At 37.7% G+C, this 18,039-nt stretch overlaps 1 protein-coding gene and 1 non-coding gene across 2 annotated transcripts; both read right to left on the reverse strand.

The window, feature by feature from the left end:
* Window positions 1–2,664: 2,664 nt before the first annotated feature.
* On the reverse strand, window positions 2,665–16,176 carry BLK (BLK proto-oncogene, Src family tyrosine kinase). The gene is made up of 10 exons (XM_029284511.1): window positions 16,093–16,176; window positions 15,287–15,385; window positions 14,474–14,577; window positions 11,893–12,039; window positions 10,550–10,702; window positions 8,203–8,382; window positions 7,381–7,457; window positions 5,256–5,406; window positions 3,840–3,971; window positions 2,665–2,954 (listed from the first exon to the last, which is right to left on the reverse strand). The coding sequence occupies exons 1-10, from the start codon at window positions 16,146–16,148 to the stop codon at window positions 2,743–2,745; spliced, it is 1,311 nt and encodes a 436-aa protein (XP_029140344.1). The 5' UTR covers window positions 16,149–16,176; the 3' UTR covers window positions 2,665–2,742.
* LOC114922698 lies at window positions 15,832–15,946 on the reverse strand. The gene has a single exon (XR_003810464.1). It is a non-coding gene; the product is annotated as a U5 spliceosomal RNA (small nuclear RNA).
* Window positions 16,177–18,039: the final 1,863 nt, after the last annotated feature.

Genomic DNA, 18,039 nt, shown 5'->3' on the forward strand with positions numbered 1-18,039 from the left:
CTGTCTTCTGGAGTGTTGGCTATTCCTGCCAGCTTGGTGTCGTCTGCAAATTTGATGAGTTCCCCATCTATCCCCTCGTCCAGATCGTTGATGAAGATGTTGAAGAGCACTGGGCCCAGAACAGAGCCCTGGGGCACCCCACTACACACTTCCCTCCATGTAGATGCGGTTCCATTGAGGACCACATGCTGAGTACGGCTGGTCAGCCAGCTACGGATCCATCTGGTGGTGATGCTGTCTAACCCGCATTTTTCTATCTTATCAAGTAGTAGGTTGTGATCTACTTTTTCAAATGTCTTACTGAAGTCCAAGTAAATTATATCCACAGCATTCCTCTGATCCACTAATTTTGTCACTTGGTCAAAGAATGCAATAAGATTTGTCTGGCATGATCTGTTTTTGACATTATAATTATTTAAAGGAACAGTTTAAATGCTTAAGGTAAATGCATTCACTAGTTATCACAATTGTATCTTAAGCCAATATTTTGTGCCCAATAACCTGTGAGACAGCCTAGGAGATGACAACTATATGGCACATACTGCTATTTATTTGATTACTCAATGTCTGTAGCTGCCCATCCCAGCCATGTGACTGTGATATGCTGTGAGCTACATGTGAGTGTAAATGTCAGCATTTTCCCTTGCAGGTCTGAAAGACGCTTGCTAGCCTATATGGGCTAGACATTCAGCCACCCCCATTAATCATGTTCATTCCCAGGTCACAATTTAACGCCTTGGTGCATGAATGATTACACATGACTATACTTCCTCCTTAGCTGCATCCCACACAGATTGTACTGAACTGCGCATTGGCAGCTGTTCATCCACCTACTTGCACACACAGCTCTTTGAATTTGCATGACAACCTTAACACCAATTCAGCTAGTTAACCAGCTGGCAGAAGGTGCAGGAGCAGCAAATCTGCCCTGGAAGCTGCCAGATGGAGACTACCCTTGGAGAGAACTTTCTTAGTTCGTAAAACTACTGGTCTGATTCCTTGATAGGGATTTCCCAGCTGTAGAGAAAAAAAGGAAGGTGCAGCTCAATAAAAGATCAATGAATTATATGCACAGCTCAGGTTCCATCTTTAACATTTCTTTTTTCTTAAAAAAATAATTTTATTGAACATTACATATACAGATAAAACTAATACAAACTATAAACAAAAAAAATTGCAGGAAAAAAGAAAAATGGAGAAGAAAAGTTTAAAAAGAGAAAGAAAAAAATGTAACCTCCCCTTTCTTCCCAGCAAGTATAAGCAATTTTAACAACTTATTACCTTCTCTTAAAATACAACAGTCTTTTCACTCCGTGTCTCACCCAATTCTTTATAAACGTATCTTTAAAACTTCGCCTTCCATCCTATTCAGTAAAAGTCCAGGAAGGGTTACCACAAATTTATTTGTTATAAACTTGATCTAATAAATCCATTTGAATTCCTTCCTTTTACATTATATCTCATTTTCTATCATTAAACAAAGCCTTCAAACACCACCTTTCAAATTTATCAGTAAAAATCTAATAAAAGTTACTGGAGGTATCAACATAACCATTTTAAATATGGGGTCCTTGATGCTCTCTGAGCTTGATTGTTTTCCTGCAGACATTTCATTACCCAACTAGGTAACATAATCAGTGCTACAAGGAAGTGAGGTTTGCTCTCTGTTTATATACTAGTGACATGTCAATGTCATGTAGAAGCTGTTAATCTTTATGTGCCTATTAATAATTGATTAGTCTGAGTGCCAGGCTTCCAAGTACTCTTTAGCAGTTTTGGATTTGGCTTGGTCTAGGATGCTCACAGTTTCCCAGTTGAAACTATGGTTAAGTCTGTCCATGTGAAATTAAGGAGCTTTCATCCTGTCTTCTAATGCTAATGGGTGTTCATGGATCCATTAAAAATTTCCAGAAATAACCTATTTATTTTAACCTTGATCAAACCAACTTTATATTACTTCCAATGTCCCAACAATCTTTAGTTCTTTTCATTTTCTCTTTGTCTTTCTCACAAAATCACTGACAACCTTAACAAATCCCTTTTGTAAATCCAATACAAAAAGATTATCCAAAATAGTCTTCTGATCTTTAACAAGCCCCTCTCGAAAATCCAATATAGAAAGGTTATCCAAATCATTTTTCTGGCCTATTATTTATATGTCCTTTTTAGTTATTAGAATTTCAGTTGGTTTCATTTGTATGTTCAATACAGGTAGATCTCGATTGTGACAGTTCATTTGAAGTTACAACAGTTCACATGATCAAAATTCAGACACTTGGCAACCAGCTCATATTTATGATGGTTGCAGCATCCCAGGGTCATGTGATCCCCTTTTGTGACCTTCTGACAAGCAAAGTCAATGGGGAAGCCAGATTCACTTAACAAGTGGTGCTGTGTTACTAGCTTAACAGCTTCAATGATTCACTTAACAGCTGTGGCAAGAAAGATTGTAAAATGGGGCAAATTTTACTTAACTGTCTTACTCAGCAACATAAATGTTGGGCTCAGTTGTGGTCATAAGCTGAGAACTACCTGTATTTTTCCTTTCCATAGCTATTTTGTAGTTCATCACTGGGTGGTGAAACCAAAGCCAGGCAAGGACATGCAGTAAATAGAGCTTCAGAGATGGATATGCCTTTACTTCTATGACTGGGAACAACTTTGCAAAGTGCAGCTAAGAGAAAATTCTCCCCAACTATTCCATGCTATGATAAAAGCAACTTTAGCTTTGATGATCACAGATCAGGTCTTTTGGGGTTCCGATTCATAGTGTTTTTCTGTGGTTATATAAAAGTCTTCAAGGGTAGACTGGAGGTATTCAAATGTTGGTCGTTCTTCTGGGTTGTCCTTCCAACATTTTAACATAATTGCATAGAGATTAGACGGACATAATTCTGGACAAGGTATCCGGTAGCCCTGTTCTAGATGTCTGATAACATCATGATTCATCATAGCTATCAGGAAGAAAAGAAAAGATCAAACTATACACAAACCATATAATGCACAGATAGTTCTTGATTTACGATGGGCCCAAAATTATATATTATTCATGCATGCATTTGGAATTCTGAAACAACTCAACTATTTCGAGTTCCTGGTAGCTTTATATCTTGTTTAATGTATTTTCCAAAACTATTTAAAAGTAAGATTTTCTAAGCAGGAAGCATTAACATTTAAGTATGTTTGTGGTTATTATTACAGTTATTTATTAAGTTCTCCTATTCTTGTTTACCATTCAACTTTGCAAATGCATGCATATCCCACCTGTTTCATGAAAAAAAAGCCGATGAACCCCTTAAAAATAAAGACTAAGAACCTGATGAAATTAAATTCAAACACATTTGAATCTGAATTAGTAAATGAGCCATTTGAAGTGCATCTGAAGGCAATTGAAATATATTTGAAGCCAGTGGCTAAGGCATCAAGCTAGGAAGCTGAAGACTATGAATTCTAGTCTCATCTTAGCCATGAAAGCCAGCTGGAGATCTTGGTTTAGTTACTCTCTCTCAGTCCAATTCACCTTACAGGATTGTTGTTGTGGGGAAAATAGGAGGAGGAAGGTATATTGGTTATTTATTTATTTACATTTATTTGCCTCCATCTCATATCAAAACAACTCTGGACAGATAGGTTTGCCCTGAGTTATCTATAAAAATAATAAAGGCGGGATACAAATAAATAAATAAAATACATAAATATACAATGATGAAAAGCTGTCTAGTACTGGGCTGAACAATTAGCCTAACAATATCCCTTCTGAGCTTTTAGCCATAGCGGAGGAATCAGAGAGAAGCATTGGCTCAAAGCAGTGAAGGATTTTTGATTGCAGCCTGCCTTACCTGGATAGGGAGTCTGCCCATAGGTAATAATTTCAGTGAGAAGAATTCCAAAGGACCAGACATCAGATTTGATTGTGAAAAGTCCGTAGTTAATTGCTTCTGGTGCTGTCCATTTGATAGGAAATTTGGCACCTGCCATTAAAGAAGTCATTTAACATGAAAACCTCCCAGCATAATTTGGTTCTGAATATCTATTTTGAATTTCTTTCTTAAACTAGATAAGATATTCCAAAGTGTAGGAGTATGAACAAGAACATAAATATGCCAGACCAGGAACTTTTGACCAGCTCACTGATACTGATTACTATTTGGGGATGTGAAGAAGTTCAGCCCTGAAAGTGATCCTAAGTGGTTAATTTATTTATTTATTTATTTGGCCAACTTAGTGCAGCCAATATATTAGAGCCAGTTCAGTGTATTGGTTAAGGCATCATGCTAGAAACCAGGAGAGCATGAGTTCTAGTCCTGCCTTAGACACAAAGCCAATCACTCTCTTTCAGAAGGACACAATGGTAAATCACTATATCAGATAAAATTCAGGAGTCAAGGTTGTGTTTTGAGCTTACGTGCACTAGATTTTGCATATCTCAATTCTACCCAACATTACTTCTCAAATAATATTTTAGGCCTGCAGGAAGGGAGGTGAGTACACTGTGTCAGATAAAGGAAGATATGTTCTCTTTTCAAAGCTCAACTATTTAAAATCCTATGCATAGGAGAACAGTTGGGTTAAGCAACATCTGATTTATGTGTTATTTCATACAGGATATTTGAATATTCTCATGTACTAGACATCTAAGCAGAATATAATAATGAAAGACCAGGCTAGACTAGGTTAGGCTATAAAGGTGGAGGGATGGATAAATAGAATCTGCCTCGATATCCATGCTGTTTCGATATTTTTGACTATAACAAACACTCAGACTATTTCGAAGCATTCACAGAGCTTCCAGTAATCTCTTGTCATAACAATTTGATAATTTCCCTCTTCTACAATCTTTCTGCCATTAACAAAGTTACTAAAAGTAATACACCTGCATACCTATTAATAGGACAAAAATGGGAAATTCTCTTAGGAGGGGGAAGAGGCAAACTTTATATGGGATATCTACTTTCTAAGCTATATATTAATTTATAGGTAACAGCCAGCATTTTGACTTATATTCAGAAATAAATTAATAGCCAGTGCAGCTCCTAAAGTAACAACATTATGTGAGACCACCATGATTGTTCAGTAAGTACATTGGCAGCTCCATTTTGTACCAGCTAACTCTATGATTGGAACCAGACAGCATTGTTTTGTAGACAGGTAATAATCCTTGTGCACAAAAAAGCAAATCTTTTACCTCCAGACTTTTCTTGTTCAGTAGAATATGACCCACAATTCTATCTCTTTTACCACAAAGATTCACTAACCTGCCTGTGCAAGGTATTCATTCTCTATGAGTCTAGCCAGGCCAAAATCAGCAACTCTGCAACAAAGGGACTCTGAGACCAGAATGTTGGCTGCTCTGAGGTCTCTGTGGATGAAGTTCATTCTCTCAATGTATGCCATCCCTTCAGCAATCTAGGAGAAATAGTCAACAGTGAACATGTCTGGTGATGAAATAATCCAAAGGTTATCTTGCTCAATGGGAGAGGAGAGTTTCTGGGTTTGGTGAGCGATAAAGAGAGCCACATATTTCTATTTCTCTCAGTTTTTTAAAATTGCAAGTTGGTTCCATCATATTTCTGCATCAGCTTGCACATTTACAGTTTTGTAAGTCCTTCTCCTCTTTTTCATTACATTCACTAATGTGAATTTTTGAGTGCCATTGTCCTTAACAGATCCATTTGGAAAAAACACTTTAAAAAATGGAAAATTGAGTAATACTATAGTGAATTCCAAAACAGAAAAGCCTTTTGGCTTTTGCTTGCGGCTTCTGGAAATGAAAATCCTAGTCATTTTTTGCTCTTGCTAAGCCAAGTATCTTATTGAAAATGACAGAATTTGAGTGACTTTCCTACTGTATTAGCAATTAAGATGCAATCCTAGATCTTCTGCCAGCTCACCCCCACAACTTTTTATTTTCTTCTAACTAAAAGGACACTACATTTTTTTTATTCCATACAGATTTGTTAGGGTTTTTTTTCACACGGTTTCAAAAAGGATATGAAAACGTATTTTCCACAACTATGTCATATGCCTAAGCTGATTTGCTTTTTGTTCAAATGCTGCTCACCTCAGTGGAGTGTTATTTCCTGTCCTGATGTCAATGTGATAAAGATTGAAGTCTTGATTTCCTCTCAGTGTACTAGTGAGGCTGACCACAGTACCAAATGCACACTGATAGCCTTCTAATTTTAACTTTTGTGTAGAAATAAGGGGTCATCGCTTGGTGTGCCTGGGGCCTATTTACACAAACAACACTATTGCGATGACATTTGCTATTAGACTCTACATTTGGTGGTCATCTACTGCTGGTATTGGCTGTGTTCATGATGCAGGTACTTTGTGAAACAATTTGAGATAAATTGGCATTTCCATCAATATGTGTTTTATATTTCATGGAAATAACTCAAAAAAGTATTCTTCTTCTGCATTCAGTCTTTACCACAACATTGTCAGATATGTCAGGCTTTGAAACTGATCTCTCCATGACCATTTGGTGAGTGTCATGATAGGGTAAAGAGACTCACCTTATTGAGGAGATGGGTGGCATGTAAATTTAATACATAAAATTGAGCTTTAATCTTCAAATATGATACAATAACCAGGAAACCTCTTTTGGGGGGCTCACAGTCACGTTCCCTCAGAGATTATCTGCTGGAATTTACATCTCAGTGGTGATCAGGAAACAAACCTCTCTGTGTCTCTTTTTATTATTTCTGTTGTTTCTTTTCTTTTTCTTTTGTCTCTCCCAGATACCCCTTCAATACATTTTTTTTCTTTGTCTTCCTCCACTGCTTCTTCACATTCTCTCATTTTGACTCTCTTGGCAACTCTTTCCATTTCTTTTTCTCTACCACCTAATTTATATGTCAATCACTTCTATTTTGGGTTGCTCCCCATTTGCATCTAATCATACCAGAAACATCTCGTGGCACTATCTTTGCTTTTTCATGTCCTCAAGATGTTGCAATCAACTTGTCTTCAGCTCTTCCATGAGACACCCTTAAGTTCTTCCTAATTGTATCAGTATTTTCTCCTTAAGCCAAGAGCAACTTGTGGTGGTTTCAATTTATTTCAAATCTGACATGCTTTGTTGCCCATCATGTTGACAGTACAGGGGATCGATCTAGTATCTATTATCATTTCAGACCTGTGCTCACATGCTTCCTTCCCTTAAGTTCCTAAAGCACTTTCCACTTCTGTCCCTTCCCCTTCCCTTCCTCCCTCTCTGTCTCCAGCCTTTATGCTTATCTGTGCTACCTTTCCCCCCTCCCTCTTCTCTCTTTTGAAAAAAGCTAGATAGACAATGATTGGGGATTCTGATACTATATAATTTCTAGGTTGAGAAGATAATGAGACTTTGTACCATTAGGGCATTAAATAATTTACCTGAGCAGAGAAATCTATCAGTTTTGAAAGAGACAGATTCTTCCCTTGATTGGTGGCCAAGAAATCAAGCAAGCTTCCTGTCCAAAAATAAAAACAGCAATAAAAATATAAGGACATTTTTGGTTGAAATAAATATTCATAAAGGTGGATGTGAGAATACTTTATTAGTTAAGTCAGTTTTCAGTTGGCATTTGGGTTCAGCTTTAGGCTTTGATTCTTGCCAAGGGGCGAGAATTATACCACTTAATTAGTGATTTTTTTAAAAAAATCAGATTTTAAATGATTTTGTAATGGTTGCATTACTATATTACTAGATTGGGAATTGACCTCTTAGAATACTTTTCAATTTGCTGATTCTTCAATAAAATTTTGTTTATATATGTGAATAGATTTACTACCAGTGTAGCCTGCCTATGGCAGAGCCTTGGATTAGGTAATGATATTGTCAACATTACTCAGTCCCTTTTTTGGGAAATGACTAGAGAAGGGAAAAAAAGAGGGGAAAAAGTTGAAGGAGAAAGACTAGATGCTTTCCCCAAAATAGGTCTCTGTTAACAACAGAGTTCCTGCACTCAAAATGCTAATAAAGGTAAGGATGGAAAAATTACAGGCTTTGTGTTGTCTTTGGGCAATTTACTTTGATAGTTGCTTGTACTGTGAACCTTTCCCTGTGAACAGGGAAAATAGACTACTCCAAATATTTGAGGCTCATTAAGCAAACCACAAACACAAAAAAACACCCTACAATCAGGTTTGGCCTGCTTAGTTCAGATCTATAGCACTGATAGAGATCCATTAGAATGATTAACAAGACATACTTACCGTTGGCCAAGTATTCTGTTACAATATAAATTGGCTGCTGGGTCACCACAGCATACAATCGAACCAACTTGTTATGCTGAAGTCTTTTCATCAAGTTGGCCTCAGCCAAAAAGGCATCGGGGGCCATGCTGCCTTCTTTTAACGTCTTGACTGCAACCTTCACATTGTTCTTGTAGTAACCTGCAAAGGGGAAAGGGGGATTAATGACTATTACATAAAACAGGTTTGTGGGCAAATGGTGGCTTTCAAACCTAAAATCAGCAGCTCCCAGAACACTCCAAATCTGCCCCACCACCTTTTGGGAGCAAACCACTGAATAAGAGTGTCAAAGTTTCCATAAAGTTTTCATAGGAAACAATATAAAAACTGGGGAAAGGGAAGGGCTTTTTAAACCATGAGAAGATTTGAAAGTGGACAGGGAATCATAAATTCCCCCAAACAGGAGGAATTGTTGGGCATATTTTCCTCATTGAAAATTTTTCTTTTGAATGTATGGCAAGATTTTGGAACTGAGGGTGTGATCATTTATTAGAAAAGACTACTTATTACTTTAGCATAGCTATATCTATTATGACTGGCTGTGGCTGATCAGAATTTTTCCCACCAATTGCTATCTGATTCTTTTTTCTTTAACTAAAAATACCACAGATTGAAACTAGACCCTTACTTTATTTGCTTGTTAGATTTATATTTAAGAAATTCAGGATGGTTTCTTTAAGAAACACAAGGCTGGCTCAGAACCATTGTATGAAATGAAGCAACATAAAAACAATGCAATAAACAAAGCAATTCAAGCAAAAATAGAACTAATCTTATTTGATACAACTACACCACTGTCTTCAAGCTTCAGTCTCAACTTATCTCAGTGTTGGGGGAAGATCGAATACTTTGGGGGCTTCTGGAAGGTTAAGAGGATGAGGCCTGCTGGATTTCAAGGGGAAGGTTTTATTAGGGCAGGGGCTGCCATGGAAAAAGCATACTTCCTAGTTCCCACTTGATGGCAACATTTAAAGGAAGGGACCTGGAGCATGCCTATTTTCCCATTTGGTAGAATGGGTAGGTATCATCAGGAAGAGAAAGTCCCACTGATAACATGTGATATACTTTATCCTCCTACTCTACTTGTTCTCATAACTGCAACCATATGAGATAGGTTGGCCCAAAGTTGCCCATTTAGCTTCCACAGCTTAGAATGGATTTGAACTTGGATTCCCTGATGCCATTCCAATATTTTAACTCTCCATCTCATCAATTCTGCCTTCATTTCTACTACAATTGATGATGATTCCTCCCTATTTTCCAGGACACAGCCAATGCTAAGCACTTTTTCCCACTGAGGAGCTGAAGAATTCTCCATCCCTCCTTCAGCTCCTGACCACTACACCACTGCAAAATTAACCATCCCCCGTGTCAGTCCCTGTTCTACTCCATTGCCTCTCATTCAAGTAACCTTAATTACCTGGCTTTCTTCAAGGAAGGATTTGGATGACAAATCCTAACATATAATATGTATCTTGGTGGTCCTTGAATACTGTTGGAAGAAAATGTCTAAAACACTTCAACACTAGAACAACTAAAATGATTTGAGGCTATCCTACATATGGGTTGGGGAAGAGGACAGAACATCATGGGGGGCAGGGCTTCCCAAGGCTTATTTGTTCCATAGGTAATTGCCAGAGGTGTCCACCAATGTGGTGGTAGTAAAAATTGTAAAAATGGTGTCTGTTATTATACAATCAAAGCCCTGCCCTTTTTTAAAGAACACATACAGAAAAGGGGTTTGGTTTCAATTATACAGATGCTTCTGCCAGTTTGTTTTTAACTCCCTTCCCTCCTGCATGGCTATCTTTGTTACTTACAGTGGGTAGAAGTTCTAAAAATACTCAGATTTAAAAGAAAGTACACATCCAAAACAGGCCTTAAATAAGATTGTCAGGGAGTAACATTAGAAGAGAATTATCTATCTTCTCTGTAAGCTTCCTGAGTGTGTAGGTGTGGCTTGTGTAATGTAGAAAGTAGATCAGAAGGGGTCTTGATTGATCTGATACCATTATTTTAATGTTCTTAAATGGATTGCATTTAAATATCATGGTTTTGCCATTTTTGTAAGCACTTTATAAAGTTGAAACCAAATGGAAGTCTAATATCTTCACGCAGGACATTACTTCCTCTTTGCATGTCATAGCCTTCAACTGAAAAGCAGGAGCTCATATATGGAATGGACAGTACCAAACTTTTTTCTTTCTCTTTTAATTAGAGTAGAAGTAAAAGGATAGGAATAAAATACCAATGAGTAAATAAGGGATTTCATAAAACCATGGGTGTTATAGTATCAGTCTTAACTTACCCATCCACACCTCACCAAACTGGCCTGCTCCTAGTTTCTTGATGAGTTTTATGGCGTCTCGTGGGATTTCCCATTCATCAGCAGCCCACGGTATTTGTGGAGTCAGAGTCTTGCATGGATATCTTAGCCTCTGGCACAAACCGTTCTCATTAGCTGTGCAGGATGGTACAAAGAGGAAGTAGGACAAACCAAAGACAAATTTTCAGAGAATGAGGTAACAAAAATCACTTGGACAGTTTCCTGTTGTTTTGAGGTTGGAAAAGCCACGTCTCTCCCCAAATTAAGGAAGAAGAGAACTTCCAGATCTCTTTCCTGAAGGTAGGGAAAGAATCAAGATAAGCAGAGATTTTCACATTTTGCTGCATCACCTTGCCCACTAAAGCTTTTGATCCTTTCATAATGTTAACAGTAGAACCCTGATACCAAAACTTTATGCAATGGGGTAAATGCGTGAAATGCATGGAATCATCATCATCATCATCATCATCATCATAGATCACTTGCTTCAGGGAACAGGAATTATTCAAATCATCTGCTCTGTGGTGATCTTACTCATGCAGGTAGGATTTGTATGTGAACAATACTAATGCAAACGGACAGTTTCTCAGTCTTGTCCTCATTGCAGCCTTTGCAAACTAACAAACAATATGTTTTGGACAGCATTGATGGGTTTCCATTTCCTCTGCCTCTGAGAGAAGTGGAAGGGGAATAGTCAAGTAAGTTTTGGGAGGACAGGACAAAAAATAATCTGGTATCTGAAAAAAACAAATCTAATGCAGAATTCAATACAAGATGAAAATTATTCTTGGACTATAATTCTACACATGGGCTTTTACTGCATATAAAGTGTGGGTTTCTCTTAAAATAAGAAGTTAACATTTAAGTCTTGGTTTGATTTGCTAAACAAGGATAGGTTCCTTAGATTAGTCAGAAATCAGTGCAATTTCCTCTTCTTAGTTATAGTTCATATTATATTGATGACTTAATTAGGTAGATCTAAACTACAGTCAGCTTTTTTTAAATTGAATTTTATTTTATTTTATGTGCTATTTATTTTTTTCTGTTTTATTTTTCTTGATTGTACTTTTAAATATCTAATAAAAATCAATTTAAAAAATAATAGCATCCATACTTTTTTCATATGCTTACATTGCCCACCTCAACTCTTGGATCCTCATTGATTTTGGACAATCTGAACTGGCTTGTGTTGCAAACTGTTCTGCTTTCTTCATATGTTACAAAGAACCCACAGAACTTAAACTAAATTGTTCTGCTTCTATGAAACAGTCTCCGCTTTATGTCTTATTAAGTATGAACCTGACAGCTTTCAGAAGTATTCTTACTGGAATAATGCTTGACAAGCTTTTGCATAGAAGGAAATGTAATCCAGGGGCAGATGTAGTATCCACCTTGGTCCATAGTGGAGATTTTGTAATGCTTAACAATATCCTCTTGAGAGATGATATCTCTAACAGAAAGTGAAAATGCACCTGGAACAAGAAAAAAAGGGGATTATTTATTAGTGCTTAAATTGTGCCATCAGAAGGAACAGTCTATCATAGAGCGGGCTATTCCAACTTATACTTCCAGGGCAGCAAATCTCAGAATTCCCAGTAGCTGCAGCATTCTGGGAAGTGAAGTGTCACCTTGTCTGAAAGGTGCCAGACTGGAGAAAAGTACTTTTGAATTTTTAGCAACATCAGAATACAGGGTCTGATTTCATGTGACTAGGGAAAAGCACTGAACAATGAAAAGAAGACCAGATAACCCTAACCCAGTGATGGCGAACCTATGGCACGCGTGCCAGAGGCGGCACTCAGAGCCCTCTCTGTGGGCACGTGCGCCGTTGCCCCAGCAGAGTTCGCCAGAGTAGCAAGCACGTGGCATTTGGAAACGACAGGGCAGGAAGTGAGTGAGCAAGCAGCATTGCCCCCCCAGGGATGCCCCGGAGATGGCGAGGGACTGGCCCCTGCCGCCCTGGCCCCAGCCACACTCACCCAGTCTGCTGTGACCACTGCAACCATGCCCACCCAGTAGGCCATGCCCCCGCCCCTCCATCAGCCAATGCTGATGCAGCCCTGGCACTTTGCGATAAATAAGTGGGTTTTGGGTTGCAGTTTGGGCACTCGGTCTCTAAAAGGTTCGCCATCACTGCCCTAACCCATCCAAATATGCATATATATCATTTGTGTCATTTAATGTGAATATTCAATTAATCACTGCTGATCTGGGATGGAAAGAGGCACAGATTCCCTCTATTCCTGACCATTTCCATTTCGGCTCTCTTTACAAAGCAAAATATTCTATGGTCAATCAATCAATATATCAATCAGTCAGAATAGAGCTGAAAGGGATCTTGGAGGTGTTCTAGTCCAACCCCCTGCTCAAGCAGAAAACCTTATACCATTTCAGACAAGTGACTGTCCAGTCTCTTCTTAAAAATCTCCAGTAATGAAGCACCCACAACTTCTGAAGGCAAGCTGTTCCACTGATTAATGGTCCTTACGGTTAGGAAGTTTCTCCTTAATTCCAGATTGCTTCTCTCCTTGATTAGTTTTCATCCATTTTTTTTTTGCCTGGCCCTCTGGTGCTTTGGAAAATAAGTTGACTCCCTCCTCTTTGTGGCAATCTCTCAAATACTGGAATGCTGCTATCACATCTCCCCCAGTCCTTCTTTTCTCTAGACTAGCCAAACCCAAGTGAGGTTTTTTTTCCCCTTGAAGTTGTGGGAAGAGATTAACTATGGTAGGCCAAAAGCAGCCAGATTTGAAGTAAACAGCTCACAAAAGCTTATGCCACTTAATAAAAATTATAACTTGAAAAAGAGGCCAATTTTGAATGTGCATTTCCCCTCCCTGCACTTATCCTAAAGAAAACTAGGTACAATCAAGTCTCAGATGCTTCTCAAATTCCATTTCCTGCTTTGGGCTGAGATTTCTTTTATCTGACTGTTGCCAGGGCTGTGACTCTTCTTCTTCTTCTTCAAGATTATTCTCACAGCTCATTTTATAATTTCTACAATACCCACATCAAGAGTTTTGGGCCAGATCTCTCTCTCTCTCCTCCTACCATCTTGTCAATACTGCCTGGAAGAAGGGAGGAGAACTACCATAGCAAGAATGCCCATTGTTCCTAACTCTCATAGGTGGTCCTGAATGATACTATAATGGAAGGCATCACAATTACTAAGCAATCAGAGAAAGCTAAGACAGTTGCATCATTCTTGAGCTGGTTCCCCAGAAGTTACCAACAAGGATGATCAACACAGTTTTGGTATTGTTTTCCTGTCTAAAACCAAACTAAAAAGGATTTAGATAATTTTCCTCCAGAGCTATCTGGACCCACAGCCACACCATCTTCTCAACAACCTTCCATAGAAAGAAAAGATTAGAGATTGGATGAAAATTATTTCAAACTCTTGGGTCCAATGACAACATCTTGAGGAGGGATGTACTATCACCTTCAAAAAAAGTGGGACCACTGACTCTTGTCATATTACTGTATATACCCAATCAAATATAACCTCCTGGATGGCTTTCACCAGTCAGTAGAAGCAAAATTGAATAAACAGTTGCTTGGGGTTTTGTGTCCAAATCTTTAAGAATGACAGGTTCAAACTCACACAAGGCCTTAGTTCACTTACCTCAACATCACTTGACCAGTTCCAGTCTCTAACTCTAGGTGAATCCGAGTGATTTACTCTCAGATAGCTAGAATAATTCTCATAAAAGCTCTGAAAATGATCTTGCCACCTGCCTTTCCCCAGTCACCTTTAAATAATCTCTAGACTGCTATCTGTGGGCAAGATCCAAATGAAAAAAAATAACATCTTTTTGTGGTTTTTATTACCATGATATAATCCCTAATCTGGGCAATTCATGTAAATGTTACCTTTATATACAAAACAATTTTACAACTCCTTACCTGGAACACTTTCACTTTCCCTTATCAAAAACGAGCCTACACTGTTGCCAGGCATCATTAATAAACGTTCAGCATCTTTTCTGTTAAGGCCTTTAAAAAACCATCTGAAAAAGAATGCAAATTTTTATAGAATGATTCCAACTAGAGCAGGTTTTTTTGTTCAGACTTGGCAACTTCAAGCTTGGCTGGGGAATTTTGGAAGTTGACATTCACACATCTCAAAAGTGTCAACTTTGAAAAACATTGAGCTTGATCAATAATTTTTAAAATAAGCCTGGAAATCCAGAAAATTGCAAATTATAATTGTTTTTCCTTAGCTTTTCACTAGGTTTTATAGTGAAAATGTTTAAAATGTTATTTAATGCTATGTAACCGTAACAATTTATTTTTTTATATGTTTTGTATTGGAAATTTTTCAAACTTAATAGGCAATTGTACTAGTTTGTTCAGAAGAATATATTAAATTTCTCTGAAAATTCTCCATTTCTTTAATTAACAGCTTCCTCTTTGCTTTCATTTTTATTTCACTTTTGCTTCCCTGTGTTTGTCCTTTATATCTGCAGTAGTATACCCCACACACATTTTTCTGAGATAAGCTCTATTAAGCTAAGTGAAGATGCATACAGTAAATATGCATATGATTGCTTTTGTTAATTGGTCCCTGTCACTTATAAGGTCAGCCACATTCCTGAATCAGCAATTAATAATACAGAGATTGTGGGTGAAACTTTAATTTCTTCCTTGCAACATCACAATATCACAAAAATATCAAGAACTCTCCATCTCTCAGCTTCCTGGTTTTCTCATACTTACTCTTCTTCTTCCAGGCTGTTGATGTAGACCACAAAATTGCTAGGAATGTAGCCCTGCTTTCCAGTAGTAAGGGATTTTGCTAACCACCATTCCCCATCACTGTGAACAAAATACAAACGTAAAAAAAATGAATAAATGAACAAATAAACAAAGTAGATTGAATAAAGAATTAAACTTTGTTTAATCCATTACATATAGGAAAGAGGCCTTATGACGCCTTATTATAGGACAGAGGCCTGCGAGTGACTATTATGGCATTGTGGCTGACTAGCACTGGGAGGAATGAACAGATACCTGAAATCCCTTTTCGAACATTTCCCTAGTGGCAATAGCAATAGCAATAGCACTTAGACTTTTATACTGCTTTATAGTGCTTTACAGCTGTCTCTAAACAGTTTACAGAGTCAGCATATTGCCCCCAACAATCTGGGTCCTCATTTTACCGAAGGATGGAAGGATGGAAGCCTGAGTCAACCTTGAGCTGGTGAGAATCGAACTGCCGGCAGTCAGCAGAGTTAGCCTGCAATACTGCATTCTATTCACTGTGCCACCATGGCTCTTGCCTCAAAAAATTAGTAAAAGACTCATAAATGTTCCTCTCCAAGGAAGGCTTTAGTTAAAGGCAAAAGATTTATGCAATCTGAAGAGAAACCGGAGTATGTCCCAGGTCAAATGCAGATGAGCAAAACAAGCATAATTCAGGAGTTTTCTTTCAGTTCTGTATTTGAGAAGTATTTTTCTGCACTGATGGCAAAAGGAATATTGGGGCATGATGGAATCAGTCAAAAGCCAGTAAGTTCACCTACCTGCAGTAGACTTCAAACTTCTCTCCTATGGTCAAAGGCAGATCACGATCACTCATAGAGACAAAATCATATTGTGCAATTACACATTGGTTGCCTATAGTGTGAGAAAAACAGAAATATTGGTTGGGTCTAGAGTGTAATATAAATAGAACTGGGCTTCTGGCTCAAAACTTCAGTTAAATCAGGAGAGTTTTCAGATCTATTCCTTATTAGACAGAGCCAGAATGGGGCCTGAATGACCAAGGCTTGATAGTCTTTTAATAATAGTTTTCACTTGGCTATAACATTCCTAAAACCAGTCCTTCTATAGCCAGTTTCAAGGAAATACAGTAGCAATTCCTTTTTGCTGGGACCAGAAACTAGTAAGATACTACAAGTCAGCAATCTTGCAAAGAAGAAGTCACATTCTGTAAAAAAAAGGGAACTGAATAAACACCATAATCCCATACTCTTGGACTGCAGAGCTATCTGCATTCTCTCCGATTCTCTCCTCCCCCCGTTTTTTTTGTCTATTCCAGTATGACACCAGAGAGCACAGAGCATGTATGTGTATGTCTATGGAAATTCTCAGTCATCCAGGACACAGTCATCCCAAAGGTGCTTTTTTTCTCTCTCTCTCAAAAGGCAACTGGACTTTCTTGGTTTTTTTTTCTCATGAAAATGTTTCACTTCTCATCCAAGAACATCAGAACTGAAGAAGCTTCTCGAATGAGAAGTGAAATATTTTCAATGGGAAAAAAATCAAGAAAGTCCTGTTATCTTTTAAAGCACCTTTGGCACATATGTGTATCTTTGCTGTAGATTTTGTATCACACTGTAAATTATCAAAGGAAAGGGGATTAGGAAATATAACATTGAGAAACAATTAAGATGTAAGAGAGATTTCAATCATATGGGGCAGCTACAAAAAAAGGCCTGAAGGATTCTAGGCAAATGATCATTAGCCTTGAGATATAGCACACCAGGCTATAAAAAGTACAACAGAATCAGTCTAATGCTTGCTAAAATGGCTCCTCCCCGTGCTTTTGCCCTCCTCAACCAGATGGTCTCTATGTTGGGGATTATTAAGATCATCTCATTTATGTTCTGCTTTCTATTGTCATATTTTTTGTCTTATATTTATTAAGAATTCTACATAAAGTAAGAGACAAATCTAAAGAAGAAAGGAAAAAAGAAAGAAAGAAAGAAACCCAAAGTTATGAAATATGATTTTTTATCGTCTCTTCAATCAATAATTGCAGTCTTCTAATCCATTCTCCTCTTGAATGAGTGAGTTACATTCTCGCCCAACATGAGATGAGATGGTGACAGCCACATCATCATTTAGTTGTTATTGTTCAATAAAGACTTGACTTCCCTCCAATGCCTGCTCCCCAGTAAAAGAGAAAAAATGATTTTATAATTTGAGCTTGCTGGTTAATTAATGGATGGGGAACAAAATATTTTTCTAAATATAGGCACTCATGAGACAGATACTTGTAAATCTCACTTGCCTGACCTTTTCAAATAAAAACACTTGCAAGCTTCTCCTTTTCAATTCAAGGTCACATGTCTCTGGAACAATATATAGTTCTGTGAGAACAGAGCTGGGTATTTCTTCTTTTGGATTTAGGAACAGAATCAGAATCATTTTGCAAGCCAAAGTATTGAATAGGGGAAGGAGGCAATTTTGATTTTACGCTCACCAGCATTTTGCAAACAAAAGTTTGCAAAATGTACAGATATTTTTCCCTAGGAGAAGCTAATGTCTACACTCTTTCTCTCCTTAACCCATAGTACATGTTGCTAATGGTGTTTTTCACTTGTTGTCTGTTGGTTGTATATTCAGTTTCTCTAGTAAACTCTTTATTATACTTTTCCATCTTTCAGAAGTTTATTTCATATGAAGCCAAAGTCTGGAATTATTTTCATATTGGAGCAAATAGCCACAACTCAAATGCATTGCTC

This window comes from Protobothrops mucrosquamatus, unplaced genomic scaffold (genome assembly GCF_001527695.2).
Source record: "Protobothrops mucrosquamatus isolate PMUCROS unplaced genomic scaffold, P.Mucros_1.0 scaffold669, whole genome shotgun sequence".
Classification (NCBI taxonomy): Eukaryota; Metazoa; Chordata; class Lepidosauria; order Squamata; family Viperidae; genus Protobothrops; species Protobothrops mucrosquamatus.

Excerpts from the sequence above, each read along its gene's own strand:
- BLK (XM_029284511.1), bottom strand. The coding sequence starts at position 16,148 with ATGAGTGATCGTGATCTGCCTTTGACCATAGGAGAGAAGTTTGAAGTC. Across the intron at positions 12,040-14,473 it reads GGAAAGTGAAAGTGTTCCAG|GTGCATTTTCACTTTCTGTT; the intron begins GTAAGGAGTTGT and ends TTCTTGTTCCAG. Across the intron at positions 3,972-5,255 it reads TGAATACCTTGCACAGGCAG|GTGCCAAATTTCCTATCAAA; the intron begins GTTAGTGAATCT and ends CTTTAATGGCAG.